The sequence below is a fragment of the Drosophila guanche genome, unplaced genomic scaffold, assembly GCF_900245975.1.
Source record: "Drosophila guanche unplaced genomic scaffold, DGUA_6, whole genome shotgun sequence".
Lineage (NCBI taxonomy): Eukaryota > Metazoa > Arthropoda > Insecta > Diptera > Drosophilidae > Drosophila > Drosophila guanche.
In genome coordinates, this window is record NW_022995743.1 from 16,119,630 (window position 1) to 16,137,269 (window position 17,640).

At 43.5% G+C, this 17,640-nt stretch overlaps 1 protein-coding gene across 12 annotated transcripts; it reads right to left on the bottom strand.

The window, feature by feature from the left end:
* Positions 1-1,278: 1,278 nt before the first annotated feature.
* LOC117592708 (atypical protein kinase C) lies at positions 1,279-17,320 on the bottom strand. 12 transcript variants are annotated; one of them, XR_004574568.1, is made up of 11 exons: positions 13,094-13,231; positions 8,127-8,831; positions 6,856-7,849; positions 4,848-4,898; positions 4,696-4,781; positions 3,666-4,622; positions 3,412-3,606; positions 2,850-2,971; positions 2,063-2,189; positions 1,713-2,001; positions 1,279-1,653 (listed from the first exon to the last, which is right to left on the bottom strand). XR_004574568.1 is itself a non-coding variant. In XM_034286678.1 (10 exons), exons 2-9 carry the CDS (start codon positions 16,347-16,349, stop codon positions 2,102-2,104), a joined length of 1,830 nt encoding a protein of 609 aa, XP_034142569.1. In that variant the 5' UTR covers positions 16,350-16,462; positions 17,055-17,320; the 3' UTR covers positions 1,279-2,001; positions 2,063-2,101. The 12 variants fall into 12 exon arrangements, 11 of the variants coding, with proteins under 11 accessions (XP_034142569.1, XP_034142570.1, XP_034142571.1 ...); XM_034286678.1 differs by lacking the exons at positions 6,856-7,849; positions 8,127-8,831; positions 13,094-13,231 and adding exons at positions 15,952-16,072; positions 16,140-16,462; positions 17,055-17,320 and having other exon boundaries at positions 1,279-2,001; XM_034286679.1 differs by lacking the exons at positions 6,856-7,849; positions 8,127-8,831; positions 13,094-13,231 and adding exons at positions 15,952-16,072; positions 16,140-16,462; positions 17,164-17,319 and having other exon boundaries at positions 1,279-2,001.
* Between the last annotated feature and the right edge of the window lie 320 nt (positions 17,321-17,640).

A 17,640-nucleotide genomic window follows, 5' to 3' on the forward strand; every position in this document is an offset into this window, starting at 1 on the left:
GAGATACATAAAAACATTTAAACCGAAGTCAACTTACTCGCAAAACTCTGTTATAAAACAAAACACAACAGCGAAAATTAAAGGGAAAGGCTACCAGAAGGAAGGGCTCTCCCTTTTAAGGTTTTTTTTCATTTGTTAACATTAAAGTGCAATTTGTTAGTTGTTTAGTGTTTTTGTCGATTTGTTGCATTTGAGTGGATTGCTTGCTATTATGGATAATTGCTGAATCAAAAACTTGGTTTGATCAATATTATTTACTTTTTTTTGCTTTAGATTGCGTTGTATCTGGAATTATAACAATATATGTGTAATATATTTTCGTTTTCCATACATTAACAAGTAACATTGAAATTTATTTAATTTCTTGCCGTTAAAAACCCAGTTTTTACTCTTGCAACACAATGATATTTGTTTTGTTTTTTGTTTTCTTTTGGATACGTATTAATTTGAATAAAGTTCTCAATATTTATGTGATTTATCAAAACATAATATACAATTTGTATTTAATATCCACTAATTTATATATTTAGGCTTAAGTTTACGAACACGTACGCAACAGATTGAACAAAAATGATTTGCATTTTGATTTCTTTCGCGGCAAATTTTATGCCACTAAAAAATGTTACCTCTTATTAAGTGGCTCAATAGATTAACAAAAATATACATATGTATAATATATATATATCTTGGTAATTTGTTGTTGTAAGTACAGTGGAATGCATTGGAAAAAAAACATAAAAGAATTTGTTTTAATACCTAACAAAGAAATATTGCCAGTAGACGGATTTTGTTTAGCTTGTTGTAAAAATAAATAATACAAGGAGTACAATAAATAAATATATTTTGTTCGTGTGGTACGAGAATGCTACCATCCCATTGGGTTATCGGGGGAAGATCAAAATGTTCGTTTTTGCTTTCGGTTAACTATTTCTGCTGTTTACAATACTCGTACACATATTTATGTCGCTTTTAAAAACCATGCTCTGCTCTTTAACCCTAGACACACACACATTTTACATTAGAGTTATATATTCTTATACGTTATACATAGATTGATTCATTTGAAGCATGCATGTCCGGTCCCTACTCTCCGCACACACACCATCTAGTAAAATTAACATTGAAATGTCTTTTGTTGCTGTTAAACGTTTAAAAATTATATTATATATATATACTCGTATTTGATGTAGCTTAAAAATGGTTTCTTGGGATACACCTGGGAGTCGCCTCCACAGGGTTTCTGGCTGAAAAGTCTTGCATTGAGTTATGAAAGTGTTTTAGAGTCGGGGCTGCCTAGGTGCTTAAGTAGTAAAGTAATCGTTTCTCTCATACTTAATGTTGTTTAGTGTGTAATACTCGCAACTTGTGACTTTCTTTCTTTTTAGTTTTTGTCCTTTCTTTCATGTATATAATATATAGAGTTTGTTTACGAGAAATAGTATCTGCTTTTAAGAAGATTATATAATTTTGGTAGTTGTGCCATTTTTAATTTGTTTTAACTTTAAATTGGGTTTTTCTGTGGTTTATTTTTTTTTCTTTTTTCTTTTTTTTAAGTTGCTCTGCTAGTTGTTGCTGTTGTGTTGCTCATTGTTGTTGCATGTTGCTTTATCTAATTCGTTATTTTAATTAGTTCAATGGAAGGCAAAACATGTGCTGCAGTAGACTTTTATTATTATTTGCTTGCATTTGATTATTATGATTGATATTATTACCATTATGAAGATGATGTTGTTGCTGCTGAACCTGCTGCTGCTGTTGAAGTTGCAGCATCTGTTGCTGCTGTTGTTGCTGCTGCTGTGAGTATACTGAATGAGGATGATATTGCTGTTGTTTCTGTTGCTGCTGCTGCTGGCGATAATGTTGCTGCTGGTTTAGATTGTTATTGGCATTGACTGGCCCACCGCCAGTCACCGCCGCCACTGCACCTCCTGCACTATTCAAATGCAAGAGACTCAAATCATCGGCCACAGAATCGTAATCACTGGAGTCTTCGCCGTAAAGCTAACAAAAAGGACCAAGATTAATATTCAACTTCCATAAATGATTGATTAATAATACTTACCCTTACATTGTACGGATGTAAGTCACATGTTTCGTGGTGTCAGACGCAATCCTCCAGGGACATCAGCAAGGGATTCACATACTCAAAGCCCTCGAACTCCGACTGATCAATATTGTCAATGACATGACTGTGGGAATGAAGTGAATAAATTAGATATAATCATACAAAATAATAGTTTAAAAAGCTAATGAAGTATCCAAAGTGTAGGGGTGGGTAGATCTCATCTGTCAACTTACTCATCATCCGGGGTTAGCTGCACGGCCTCGCCAGTGAACTCGGGCGGGAAGTTGGCCAAGTCGCGGTCTGAGTCTAAGCGTGGCTTGAATGGTGGCGTGACCTGTTTGCGCTCAAGCTGCATGACGGTGGATGGATCGCATATGAGGATAGTAGAAAATCATAATGAATGTTTGGTAAACCATAAACAAAATTCTCAGCCAATTTCCTCAGGCAAAAACATAAAGACAAGCTTTTCTCATTCATTTCCTTGTCGTGTTTTGAGCATGATCATGACGATGATAAAATACATAGAGAGTATGTATGTATGTAAACGAGGTCTGATCTGTTATTAGAAGTAATAGGCAGCGGGTCGATGGCAGGGACATGGTCGAAATGTGGCTGATTGATACGCACAATTACCTGCAGTGTTAGTCTTTGACGCTAAAAACGATCTTTCAAGGACAATATCTCATGCAAAGGAAAAACAAAAACTAACTGAAATAAACAACGAGGAAACGCTGATGTTTCTATACCATCTTGTCTTTCGTGTGGGGTTCTCGAATAAACTTACGGATCGTCGGGCGATAGTTCGGGCGGTTCGCGAGTAAATTGAGCATCGAAATTGGTTGTCACATAGGGATCGCCAGGATCCAGATTTGGTATATAAGGCGGTTGCACCTCCTTCTGTGCAATCTTCATACACGTAATTTAATGCGTGTGTAATAAATAAAGAAATGCTTGTACATATCATAGACATCATCACAGAACCGAAGATAATATTAAAGAAAAATGCTCTATAATGATTGCAGTTACGTTAGTTGGCTATCAGCAAGCTTATCTTCAACTTGATTTGGCCATTGATTCAATGCCAGCTGGCGGTGCAGTCATAGGACCGATTGGACTACTGTTCAGGGTCAATCTAGAAGTTTATTATAGTTGCGGATCGTTCATTAAGCAAGAGATTGTTGTGATAGCTCTTGCATTTCGTAATTATCCCTACCATCTGCCTCCAGTGCGTCAATATCCTGGTGTAAACCATTCCCTCGAGACATTATCATCATCATAAACAATTTTATACAGCCCATACACAGACATAGCAAGAAAAAGAAAAGAGTAAAATTTGTCGAACTTACCAATTCCCAATCCATGTTCTTGAAGAACGGATGGCTGACGATATCCATGAAGGCGGACTCCCGATGGCAGCCCAAACGATCAGCGGGATTCTTGTTGAGGAAACCTTTGAGGACAGAGGCAGCCCGAACGCTCAAGGAGCGCGGTATACGAATGGTCTTTTCCAGAATCACTTGGAACAGATAATCCTCCGTGTTCTGGGTAAACATTTACAATATTATTAGTCGCACTTTAATTTTTTTAAAGAAAAACTCACCTGATCTGGATTCTCAGAGGCACCGGCCAAGTCGAATGGACTGCGTCCGGCCAGCATCTCATAGAGCAAGACGCCCAATGCCCACCAGTCGACGGAGAAGCCGTAGTCCTCGCCACGTAGGATCTCTGGGGCAATGTAGTTGGGTGTGCCGCAGAACGTGGAGGTTGTGTCGCCCGAGCGAATGCCCTCCTTGCACATGCCGTAGTCGGTAAGCTTGATGTGGCCCTCGTGGTCGAGCAGCACGTTGTCCAGCTTCAGATCGCGATAGATGATTCCCTTTTCGTGGAGGAAGTTCAGCGCCAGACTTATCTCCGCCGCATAGAAGCGGGCGTGCTCCTCGGGCAGCCGCCTCTGGCGCTGCATGTGGTACATCAGATCGCCTCCGCGGACGAACTCAATGACAAAGAAGAGACGCGACGGCGTCTGGAAGCACGAGTGCAGTCCCACCAGGAACGGATGGTTTGACGCCGTCTCAAATACATGCTTCTCCGTCTGCACCCAGTCGATGTCCTCGTCGTCGGTGACCAGAGCCTTCTTGATCACCTTCATGGCGTAGATGCGACGCGTGCGCCGTAGCTCCACCATTAGCACCTTGGCATAGCTACCGCGACCGATAACGCGTATCAGCTCAAAGTCGTTCAGCGAGTACTGGCGCTGGGTGCCAGGCTCCAGGGGATCGTCGGGCGGTGGCGGGGCCACGATGTGCGCATGATCGTGCGTCTCGCAGGCATCCGAGCTGCCGCCCATTGCCTCATATGGCAGCGGGGGCAATGGCACCGGCATCGGGTCGCTCGACTCCTCGGCCCGCTCCTTGACCAATGGCTCTGGCTGGTCGGTGCAGTGCTTCTGCACCAGCTTGTGGCACTTCTTGTGCACCAGCAGCTTGCATTGTATGCACTTGAAACCCTGTCGCCCCAGGCCCCAGATACGATCCTGGCAATAGGCACAGAAAGCACGCTGCAATCGATAAGGGAAATGCATTTATGGATTGAATGATTCTTGTGTGTTATTTTCTGTGTTGGATACTCACGCGATTGAAACGTTTGGCCTGGAAAATGTGTCCGTTGACGCGATACAACTTACGCCACCGTCGAGCACCACGTCGATAGATGCTGCCTATGAGGTGAGATTTTGATTTATAATAAGTTTTATTTGTTTACTTACGATATACGATATACTTACGATCTTCACCATCGCAGGACAATCCAGGCGCTTGAGGAACATTGGGAAATACTGAAACATTAAAAGGAAAAGGTTTGTTTGTCAAAAATGCTTGTGGCATGTACACAATGTTTATAGCGGATTTGGTCACGTCACTGATTTTGTTATGGCTGGGCCCAATGCTTACGGAAAGCTAGTTTGCCCATCGTGTGGGTGGTCTTTTATTGCCAGTCCCTGGGGTCCCTCGCTTATCAATTTAATGTGATTTTATTCAGCGATTTTTACTTATAAACGGATTCCGTCCCAGCCACATGTATTGCTGTCTGCTGTCGGCTTGTTAACCAGCCAGCACCCGTTCCACGACTGTGGAACTGCACTCAGACAATCCATTTGCCAACCAGCGCCCCTTATCTTTCTGCTACGCACCACTTGGAGAATACAGACAGCACGAGAGAGAGATACACACACAACTACAACTATAGAATGAGCCATGGAGTGGGGGGAGTGTGTGAGTTAGATAGATAGATGGATGGAAGGGTTCCCTCACACTCCACTCTCGCTTTATCGCTCTCCCTTTTCCGAAGTAATGTTAATTAAGCTTTTCCGGGCGGCTAGTCCATCAATTGAGACCACTTGTTCGGCTGTCAGGGATTCGCTGCTTGTGGCTCATCATTCATGCATAATTCAATTAAAGTGTCCCAAGTGTATCTGCTCTGCCTGGGTTCAATAATTCTGCCTGTCTACAAGGTTATAATAGTGATAGATTCTACATATTGCGTTGCCCCATGCCTTGCATTGACCTAGAATTTAATATTTCACACACTCACACACACACACGTCTGTGTGTACACACAAGTGTAGGTTGCTTTTATCAATGCTGATATGAGCGACAAAAATTTGTTTGGTTTCTGTTGTTTTGCTTTTTTTTTTTCGCTGTTTCTGCCGGTTACTGTAATTTTTTTATACCTCGTAAATGCTTTGCCCCAGGAGATAACGTGGCGGGTAAGCAAAGTTTATGACTAGGAGGCCTGGGGAAATACATTTTGAAACACAGTTAGACGCGAATGTGTGGCTAAAAAGGTGCGATATGCCATCAAATTACTCATAACGGACTAGGCTTAATCAGCCTGAAGGTCGGACTAACAAAGGAACGGAAGTAAGTGCTTTTAATGCAAAGATCTACAGATACATATCCACTTTCTTCGATTAAAAAAATAAATTACACTTTCGGTAAATGTCACTTTTCCTAACTGAGCCTCTTTATAGGGAGGGTGCAACACTTGCAATACTAACACGATGGCCCACCACTCATAAACGTCGCCGTCTGAGTGCTATATATTTGGGCCGCCTCGCAGAAGCCGCTCCAGATGATCATTGTGGTCGATGGCGGGTATGTGTCTGCTTTGTGCGGGGCTGTGGCCGGTTCATAGGTCACTGGAGCCAAGAAAACAATGACCAATTGGCTGGCAAGAAGAGAGAATTGGGGTGATGTTCCAGTTAAAAGATGTTAAGGCGCTTTTGGCACGCGCGGGGCGTCGTCACCGCGCGACTTTCAACAGTAAACTGAGCGCCCCACAATGGAACGGAACGGAACGGAGAAGGAAAAGCAGACGCAGAGGCATAGACAGAGTCAGAGTCAGAGAGAACCAAAAACATAACAAAAGAACAATAAAATCAAGTGCGAAACAAAACAGAATCAGCCTCAAGTGCGCAAGTGGTCGATTGAATTGTCACAATAACCGAACGCCAAGACCGTCGTCCGTCTAATTGGGAGCAAGTAAGAGCGCAACAAATGGGGCTTCCACGATAAGCTCAGGGATGGGTTAAACAGTATTAAAATGAAGTCAAACCACGGCAACTTTTAGTGCCAAAACAACATGCATAACTAACATAAAACATAAATTACCATTTTTGTCAAGAAAACAAAATATTTATTGATGGATACAACAAAAATAAATTAAAACTAAAATTATGGTTTTTAGCTGGAAGCGGAACGAATCTCTTTACGATGTGGAACTTATCCATTTACCTGTCGCATAGGCCGGCTCAATTTCCTCCTCCGACTGCAGTTGATGCTGCGGCAGCATTTGAGGCGGCATCTGCTGCTGCTGCTGTGGCAGTGCCACGCCCATGGGCACTGTCGGAATGGGCACGGGAATAGGCAGACGCTCATAGTGAATGCACTCGTGATGATATTGCTGATGATGATGGCCGTGGCCGTTGTGAATGGTGCCCAGGACACTGCTGCGCCCTCCAATGCTTCCGCCGGCGATGCTGCCTGATCCACAGCCGTTGAGGCCACTGCCGGCGCTGCCACTGTGATGGCCATGATGGTAGTCAATCAGCATGCCCGGCATTCCCACGGCGATTGAGGCACTGCCAGTGCCAACGCCTCCACCGCCGCCACCGCTGCTGCCGCCGCCCGAGTCATCGGTGGTTGTGGTGTTCGTGTTGTGGCACCGACTCGAACACCGTCCCAGCGATCCGCTGCCCGTGCTGTGGTGTCCCAGGCTGCCCATGTGCCCAGGATGGCCCATGACAAGCATTCCACCCATAATGGAGCCGCCACAGCCCTGACTGGAGTCCGATCCGGAGTCGTGGCCGGCACACACGGCTCCCGCCGATCCCGGCCGGCTCAGGCTGCCACGCGGGGGTGTCACCGATGCCGTTGTCTGCATATAGTGATGTGTGTACGGGTGCGGGTGCGGCACATCATAGTCGCCGGTATCGATGTGACCCGCCGACATCATACCAATGCTCCCAGTGCTTCCAGTTCCGACACCCACACCCACACTTACGCCCCCCTGGAGGCAGCCCAACGAACCATGGGCACTCCCATGATGACTGTGGCTATGGTGACTCCCATGGTGACTGCCGTGGTGGCTTCCATGAGCACTGCCGCTGCGACTGTGCAACGAGACGCCGCGTGTTAGCGTGTTATTTGCCGATTGTATGGAGCTGACCACAGCACCGCGGCACATGATGTCCGACAGCTGATTGGCCTGAATGTCGAAGTATTTGGACTTTTGAGAGGAGAGAGAGATATAATAGATACAGAGATCAGGGTCAGAGTGCCATAGATTTAGACTCGTTTGGTAGAGAGCTCTGCTTGAGATTGAGTTCCTATTACCGATCGATTCCTCCATTGAAGCAACTGATTCAACAACGATAAATGGGTGAGTATTTGAGTACTTTTTCTTTTAAACTACCCACTTATCATAGAATTAATTCAATCATCATCAATGATCAATTATCCTTCAAGCAGAGCTCTTTTTAAGTGGAATATCTCTGCTGTAGTACCTGCGGACTATCCAGCTGATCCAAAGACTGCCTCCTGGCCGCATAGTCCAGATGTGTCATCAGCTGCTGGGCAGCGGGACAGTTCTTGTTCGAGTGGAGATGCTGCTGCGAGGACGTCAGCAGCGGCGGTGGTGGCGGTGTTATGGAACCGCAGGGTGAGCCCGGACACGGACTCGAACAGCGCGACCGACACGATGGACTGTAGCAGAGATTGCCACTTCCATGTTGATTCGCTGACGGCGTGCTGGGGCAGGTTTGCGATTGTTGTTGCTGATGTTGATGTTGATGCTGATGCGGCTGCTGCTGCTGTTGCTGCTGCTGGGGTATGCATGATTGCGGCAACGGCTGTTGCGGCTGCTGCTCCTCCTCCTCCTCCTGCTGCACTATGTTCACGGGCAGCGGGGCGCACTGTGTCAGGCGACGCGGCGACCGTCCACGATCCACAGTCGTGGCAGACCAGTATCCCCAGGCCATCTTCTATTTGATGGTTGGATTTCTCGTTTTCCCGACGAATTACGATTCGATTTTGGTTATCGCTTTAATCGGCTTTTGCACTTGACTTCAAATCACTATTAATTGCCGCACAAATTTGCATAGACTGGCAGTGTCCTCAAAGGACGTTCGAGTTGAGGGCACACGCACACAACAACAACGAGTCGCAGACTGGGTTCATGTAATATGCCTGTGAGGCTCATGCACAGTGGTCTGAAAGTGGGCAACAACTTGTTGTAAAAATCCGAGCTCAATTTGAAAGCAAAAGATTCAACCAAAATGTAAATCTCTGCTAGAAGCATCCACTTTACTATCCCTTCAAATAACCCGGTTTTTAACCTATCAACTTCCCACTGTGCCCGGTCTCTTTATGTTCCACAAATGGAGCGCATAACAAAGTAACGAAGAACAAGCTGCGGCGGCGGCAGAGGATGAAGAAGAAGTACCAGAGCAAAGCGGAACAAGGTCCCAACTGCAATTACAGTTACATGGCAAAAACGCCAGAGGCCGCGACTAGAAACTATGCAAACTTTGCAAGTCCCCCATCCACCAATCTCCCGGGGGGGCCCCTTGCATGCCGATCAACTACCACAAACAGCGCACAGTTTTGTAAAAAATGATTGATTAAAACAAAAGCAAGAACAGCTTTTTTTTGCAAGGATACCCGACCGACCATGAGCGTGCTAAGGGCGTGGCCGGTGTGTGGGCGTCACATACAGACGCCGTTGCCGCAGAAACCACACCTAAAAAAAATATATAAATTGTGTAATAATGGGCCAAAGAGCGAACGAGAGAGACTGGGCAAGAGAGAAAGCGAACGGTAAGAAATGCAAGTGAAACAGCTGACAACTCTGTCAAGGCGAACACACACACACACACTCGAACAAATAAACACACACACACACTGGCCTGGCACAAACTTTTGCAGCGACAGTTGCTGCGACGACAATCACAAACAATTTAACCCAAGTCAAACGAGCGCACAAGTTGCTGCAAATTGACAAAGGCGTGAAAAAGAAGCAGAAGCAGAAGGAGAAGCGGAAGCGGAGCAGCAGCTAAGCAGCCAAGCAGCAGCTGAAAGATGAAGAGAGCCAGAGCAGGAGAAAGGTGTATTTTTAAAGGGTGGAAAGTATAGCCAGAATGTGCTCTCCCAATGTCGCACTGTTTGGTTGTTCAATATAGCTTCGGTTTCTGTGTTGAACTCTCCTAAGATTATTTTCTACGATAAGGTATCAGAGTTTCAATTATAACTAAATTGAATGACAAATAGAGTTCGCTCTTTTCAATTAATTAACTCATAGACAGACTGCGAAAGCGTGGCAAGGAAAATCATCGACAGTTCACCTCGGAATAAATACACCTTGTACAAAAGCTTTCTCTCTCTCTCTCTGGGTCGCCTGGCATCTCTCACTGTGAGACACGCGCAGGGAAATTTACTCAGTTGCTCACCCTCATAAGTATGCAATTCGCTATACGCTCTACCCTGCCACCCACCCACTAATGCAGTCAAGTGTAAATAGAAAATTTTCTTCAAGTGTATTGGTAGGTCACATCGAAATCGCTTGTCGCTGACGTTGTTGTTTAGACAATTGAAATTAAGTACTCCACTTTCATGCATAATTCGCATGATTAACGAGGGGCCAAGTGGGTCGAAAGCTGATGCTGGGGACGGACGGACTAGCGACTTGGGACTGGAAGTATGAGTCTAGCGTTGATGCCAGCACCGATACTGAGGCTGGGGCCAATTCCAAGGGCTGCTTAGGTGGACGGACAGCCGGCACTTGACTCAAGAGCTTTCTCGTGACAAGGCAAGCAAATCCTTTTGTTTGGTCCTCATTTTACATCGCCCAGTTTCCCTCCGCCTTCCTCTGGTTTATCTGCTGATGATGCAGTCTCGAGGGGCAGGCAAGACCCCAAAGTGATGCATTTCAGAACTTGGCTTACTTCTCTCTCATTCCCACTCAATCGGTGTATATATATGTATCTCCCATCTCTCACCCTCTCCTCTACATCATTTGCTAAATATAAACACTTGGGTGCTGGCACGGCCGGCATTCTTTTTCCTGTAATTGGAGCATGAATATTGGTTGCCTGCTTGTATGCCCAGGAGGGGAAAACATCCCACACAAAACCACACAGAGGAGACCTCCCAAGCTACTCTTCTCCAACCGTTGCGCCCCTGAAAGCTCTAGAGACCAAGAGAATTGATTAGGCAGTCTTTCGGATGATGGTGATATTAACAGCAAGCTCTCAGATAGATAATACGAAACGATGGCAATTGAATATGGCAATTATTTTCGAGCATTTCAGAAAGTGTAAAATCATACAATTATTCTTCTCCTTTCTCAGCCAGCACAATAAATATAATTTAATTCTTATCTGATTTAGACATTTGCCATTTATGTTCATCATTTTGTATTTTAATAAGCAAGTGCTAATGGGATAATTCAAATGTAATTATAATTGAAGCCTTATCGACTGCCTATTAATTCGATTATTTATTATATTTGTTATTGACATTTATAACCCATTTAAATATTCCCAATATTAAGAGAACTCCAACAGCCAAGCTTCTTACATCACTGAACTAATAAATCTTTCATATTCAGCTACACCCCCCCATTATAATAAGGCCCCTTTCCACTCGGCAAACAAATGTTTGAGAGCAGTCCAGTTCCAGTTCAAGCTCGTCCAAGCCTTGCCATGCCATGCAACGATAAACATAAGCAGGCAATGGCCATCTGGAGAGATGCGAAACAATCTCCTGGATGCCAGCTAAGCTACAAGCCGCATCGGGCATCAATAGTTAAACATCAATTCGGTTGGGCCGAGTGACGTCAAGAGGCCACGTCCAAGGACTAAGCCGGGGCACCTGCTCCCACTTCGGCTCCTACACAGTTATAAAATTTCACACCCAACAGGGTGGTGGATGGTTTAACGTGGAAGGATGGATGCTGTGGCAATATAAAGTTTCCACGAAAAATACCGGGCGTTATGGCGTGGGTGAAGCAAAGGGACGTTGTGTGCATACGAAATGGAAGACCTTACAAAATTCAATCCCTTCCCCAGTTTTGCTTTAAAGTGGACTTCTTGTTGGCTGAACTAACAATAATTTCATTAAGCCCAATGGCATCATTAAAATTTGCCAAACAATCATAATGGGGACCAGCCCACGCCAGGGGCTTATCATCCCAAAGGCTACAGAAACAAAAAAAAACCTGGATCCCAAGAATTCTGAAAACCAATTCAGAGAGAAGTGGAAATTTGCTGATTTTACTTTTTGCGGAGGCTGCAGAACGAACACCTGGTTGGCGGGGGGTGGCGGGCGCCTTTTGGGACAAAGCCCAGCCAAACAGGAAAAAGAAACGAAAAAGTTTAAATGGCATTGCGACAGCCTGGCCAACAAAATGCCTTGCCAAAATGTAAAATGCCTTTGCCCTGCAGCTTCTGGCTCTGGTGTGTGTAAATATGTATGTAAATCCTTTGTATGTATATGCCTGCCTATATGATATATCCATTTGTTCGAGCAAGTTTCTGGCGATTCTGGTCTGGCACAGACATTCGGCTAGTGCAGGCATCGTTTGATGAAGTGCAAATGGCTGGGGTCAAGTTTAGGGTGGGGATTCTCACACATACACACACTCGTCCAGCCTTATGTGTCGCCTGTTTCTCTGTGTGCGTCTGTGTTTCAAAAGTATACCAGCGGAACATGGAACAAAACATGGAAATCAATGGTTCGATTTTAGCCTGAATGTCTCTTGCTTCTTCATTTCGGAAACGATTCAAAGTTTACCCATAAAATGGCAGGAAGAGAGTTAGACATATAACATCAATATGTGTTTAAAACACTTGATGTTTCTGTAAAATTAGGGAATATTCTGCAAACCGATCTGCATTAAACGCCAAACGAATTATTGAATTCCATCCTTTGGATAAAATCCCTAAACAACTTAAAGGAAGGTATTTTGCAAACTCCAAGAATTCTTTGCCTTTAACGCCTCAATTCTTTTTACGACTAACAATCAAGACAGGATGAAAATGTCCCAAGTTACTTTCCGCACTGTAGAAAAGTAGCGATGCCATAAATTTCCATAAATTCATCTGTCCCTTGTCCAATTGCCTTTCTTGAGGTAACAAATTCCAAAAGTTTCCACTTCATTAGCAGCTAAAAAGTTTCATTCATGAAATAATACATGAATTTATGTTAATCATTCTCGTTTCAGTCTTTTTTGCTGACACGGACGCATTCGTTACCAAAAAGGAAATTGTATGGCAACTAATCAGAAATACGACGGCTAGCACGCCGGCGAAGCCGTCAAAAAATGTTGCCCAGGGGCAATTGATTTTTTTCATACGATTTTCAGGATTACCAGCGTTGGCGAGGAGTCAGAGACGAAGGATTGGGGTGTGGGTCTTGCAGAAGTTCTTATAATTATATAAAATTATGTTGTTTGGCACGGATTTTTTTTTGTTACTTTTTCGGCTTTGTCTATGGTATTGCTTTCACTTTACACCGCAAAACTCGTTATGCCGTTATAAGTGTGTACACAAATACATGTACATATTTATATACATACATCTATGTATATATAAAATTATATATGTACTGCGGTAACGGTATGTGTGTGTGTGTGGGCGAGACGCGCGACTATAACGATTTGGGTACCCGGAGTCGGTTCGAGATTCGAGATCCGCACGGCACTTCCACACAGGCAAACAGCCAACGCGCGAGTGAATTCCGAAACAGTCCCGTTATGCTGGGGATATTCCTCTCGTATCGGGTGAGGAATAAAGCTACCAGAGAGAGAGCAAGAGCAAGGCTGCTCTCCCGCGCCTGGCTCCTCCGCTGCGGAGTTGTTTTTGCAGGACAAATAAAAGCCGCAGACCGGCGCTTTGGGCATTGCCAGGCCAACTTGAAACACACCGAGCTGGCAATGCCGGGCCTCAGCATCGGCTCAGCTGTTTTTTGTTACGTTTGGGGAAATGCTCTCTCTCCTTCTGGCTGTCTCCATCGCTGCCTTCTGTCTCGCTCTGATGTAAAGGCATTTTGTGTATCGACCGACCGACCTTATGTGCTCCAAAGTTATTTGGACCTGGATAAAGTTTTTTCCTGCCTCTGTGACGCGTATGCGTGTGTGTCCCTGTGTGCGGCTGGGCAGCGTTGCCATATTGCAGGCGTATAAATTATAACGGTACTTCTGTTGCTGGTTTTTTTTCGACCGTAGTTATTCAGTGTTCCGTTTTGGAGTGGACAGGAGGGTGGTCCCAGCATTGTTGTTTGGCCGGAGATGAAACCGGAAGGTAAGCCGGCAACATACACAAAGAGCCCTCCCCCCACCCCTACAAACTGGAGCCGAAACAAGGGCTTATAAAACACATACACGTACAGGCATAACAACACTGCCATTTACTAATCAACACTGGCACAGAGCCAGTGTAACCACACTAACAACAGACCAGACAGGGGCGGTAGGGAGTAGTAGAGGGAGCTGCAAGTCTTGTCGTGTAATGCTTTTACGACACATGTACACGTACAGGTAGCGGGCAGACGTGAGTGTGTGTGTGTCGGCCCGTTCTAGTAGATGTAAAGGTAACATAATACCCCCACAATACGCACACACACACGCACTGGCAGAATGCTCTTAATCCGCTTTTTTCACACGTGGCCACAACACAAAAAGAAAGAACAACATGGAAGGAAGTCTAACTGCGAAGGACAAAGCTCTTTATACCCTTACAGAAAGATGGTTCACCTCAATTGTACAGCTACAAGTAACATAAATAATTAATCTCTAACTACCTGAAGCAACTTCATTCTATTAAGTTCTCGCGTTTAGTTTAATTACGCCTGTGTGCCTTTTTTAATTTCAAGAAGAGAATCATCTTAGATGTAGCAACTTTAAAATGCCCGCTGCAAGAGTATAACAATGTGGTCCATAATTTCGTTTTTTTGTGGAGGAGAGTGGTACATCCAAATGGCCACAACATATCAGGAAGTGTGGCCCACCAAACACAAAAACAATGGCAGAAAAAGGAAGCTCTTTTCCATCCTCTGCGACCCGTGCTCAACTTTGTTTAGTGCTGCTGGCAGTTATCATATCTGTCCTGCAGTTAGTTCTCCTCTTTCCGGGTATATGTACACGCGTTCTGAATACGAAATGGCCACAGGTACGCTGGGATGGAGGACATATGGGATGGTCGGATTAACCTTGTGGAACACTCTACAGAGAATGCAACGTATCGGGAAAATGTAACTTTGGTAATAAACTTGATTAGATAATCTTAAAATGCACTTAATATTGGTTGTTAAATATTCGTTTTTAAAAGTATTTAAAGCGTATTCCTCCTTCTGCCCATTTTATTTGTTTAGTAATTTATTTTTGTTGGTTTTTTCTTGCATGTAAAAAGGGTTCTCTGCTTGTCCTTTGCCAAACGAAGCCCTTTCTTTTTGTGGGAAACCAAATAAAGAACAAACGTTTAACAAAAAGTGAGTTTTCATATGTGCATGTGTTTGTTTCCACATGTTGTAGTGCAAATTAAAACTCAAAAAAAATGAGCCAAAAAATCCAAGCCCACACTGAGCAAACAATTTAATTATAATGAATTATAAAAAAGACCGGCAAGCCAAGAGTCAACAGAATTTATATGGAAATATAGAGAAAAACGTTGGTTGCCTTTGGCCATGCCAAAAGCCATGTTCTCTGGCAAATTAAGAGTGTGTGTGTGTGTGTGTGTGCAAGTTAATTAATATTTTATGTTATTAAGTCAGAGAGATGCTCTTCCCTTTCGGCAATGTCTGGGTTTAGAGGGGTGAGAGTCGGCAAATGCCCAAGTTTATTAGACTAATTAAACCCCCTCTGTGCTCTAAGCCTGTTTAATCAAGCTTAAATGCTTTAAAGCAGGCTCAAATACTGCACCCACTTTGATGATGTTGCTTATTGGCTAATGGATTTATTGCTGCCTACTTTTCAGAGATAATTCAATAAAAATTGAGGGAAACAACATTGAGGAAAGTTTACTAATTGGATATAAAACATCCGCCACAAGCAGACGAGCCATAAAACATTTAAAAATATCCATATAAAATACAAATTGTACACAACTCCTACTATCTTGAGTAAATATATTGAAAGTTCGTACCGGTATGCAGTGGTATATAAATATACCCGTACAGTGACTCAGTTGGTTGATTACTTTTCCAACGATAAGTAGAGTAACCTCCTTTACTTATCAAACTTTTACTTTTGTTCACATCTAACCACAGTTTTCTTTTATGAGAATCATTGGAATATTTCAGAGCCTACACGAATCAAAGAAATTCCTTAGGACTCACCATGAATGACCAATTGGGAATCGTAGTTCATCTCGTACAATCGTATAGCTTCATCCAATTCCATTTTGGTGGATATCGTGCATGGATCATTCTCCTCGTCCACCCACTTGATGGTAAACGGCTGCAAAGGAAAGGAATCTTTGTTTAGGGGCCACTTCTTCTACACTTCAGTTAACCGAAAAACAAACCTGATCGATGGGAAATCGGCATATGTTGCGTATTTCATAGCAGAGCTCCTCGTAGGAGACATTTTTGTTGATGGTGGTGATGATGACCTGGCCGTTGTAGGCGGTCTTCACCGTAATGCTGTTGGGAGTGCTGGCCTCCAGGCTGGCGCTGTTCAGACTGCCGGCGCCACTGCTGCCGTCGTTTAAGATTTGCGATGGCATTTTCTGCATTTGCTTCACCGTTATTTTATAGGTTTGTTTTTGCTAAAAACACGCACGTAACCACACACACATATACACACGCAAAAGCGCACAAAAGAAAACACGAAAAGATAACAGCAAAACTGCAAAAAGAATAAGATAAAAGATTAATCAAGATATCGCCCACAGACTACATAATAACTAGTTCGCTTCTAGTTTGAACTGGCGCCAAAACAGCTGTTGTAAACTTTGACATTTGGAAGGCATTCCACAGGTAGTTGTTGCTGCTGCTGTTGCACAAAATGGAGACAAATCCAAAACAAACCCAAATGAATCATGCCCCATAGAAGAAGCACAAACGCCCCTCAAACGCAGGGCAGAAGCAGAGGAAACAGCAGCATAATAGTAGAAAGAAAATAGGTTTTGTTGTCTTTTTCTTTTACTTTGTATCTTTTACTTGGGGTATAATTAATGCTGTGCATTGACTTGCACAAGCTCTCCCCCTCTTGGCAACAAATGCCGCAAGAAATACCAAAGCGTACGATTAGCAGACAGAGTGAAAGAGAAAGAATGAGAGAGGAGTGGTAGAGTAGGGGCAGGGAGGAGAAAGAGTTTCGACAACCTGTTTTTGTACATTTGCATTTTTCAATTGTGCCGCTGTCTATTTGCAATTACTTATTGCCCATTTAGTCAAATACTTTATTCTAAGCTTATGCCATTAGATAAAGTGCTTACACCAAACAAACACAAAAATCGCAATTTGTTTAACCAAAAATAAGCGACAAACGAACAAACGCCGCAAAGGAATGACAAATCAAACGTAAAACGAAACACGCACACACACCCGAGAACAGAAACGAAAGCCAATTATAATGTCGCACACATTTTAATTGAAAGCACTCAAATGAGTTAAAGACTTTTCACTGGCTTTGGCTTGCAGTTTAATTTGTTTAAATAAATTAAATCTAACATTGCTGTGGAGCTGGGACGGCACTGTCACCGCGGATTTATCGATGAAATATACCGCTTGACCCTCATAAATATACCGAAATATACCTTCTCATTTTCCAAAAATACCGAGGAAAACAAATCCAACTTAACCCACTATTTAAACAACGTAAATTGCTTGAAAGTGCTCCTTCAAAAACCTTCATTCATCTTCATTAAAAAAAAACTTGTTCTCCTTAACTGTGTAATATTGTGCAAGTGTATATACATTTTTAATTTTATGCCACACATTTTAAGACACCTCCACGAAAATGGGTTAATCTCTCTCTCTCTCTCTCCTAGTCCGAAACCTATATTCCTAAATTTTAACATT

What these genes read in the sequence shown, in the direction of transcription:
- LOC117592708 (XM_034286676.1), bottom strand. Translation starts at nt 8,600, where the DNA reads ATGGCCTGGGGATACTGGTCTGCCACGACTGTGGATCGTGGACGGTCG. An exon ending in GTCCTGCGATGGTGAAGATC is followed by an intron (nt 4,782 to 4,847) that starts GTAAGTATATCG and finishes CTCACCTCATAG; the next exon opens with GCAGCATCTATCGACGTGGT. An exon ending in GAACTATCGCCCGACGATCC is followed by an intron (nt 2,190 to 2,849) that starts GTAAGTTTATTC and finishes TCATTCCCACAG; the next exon opens with TCATGTCATTGACAATATTG.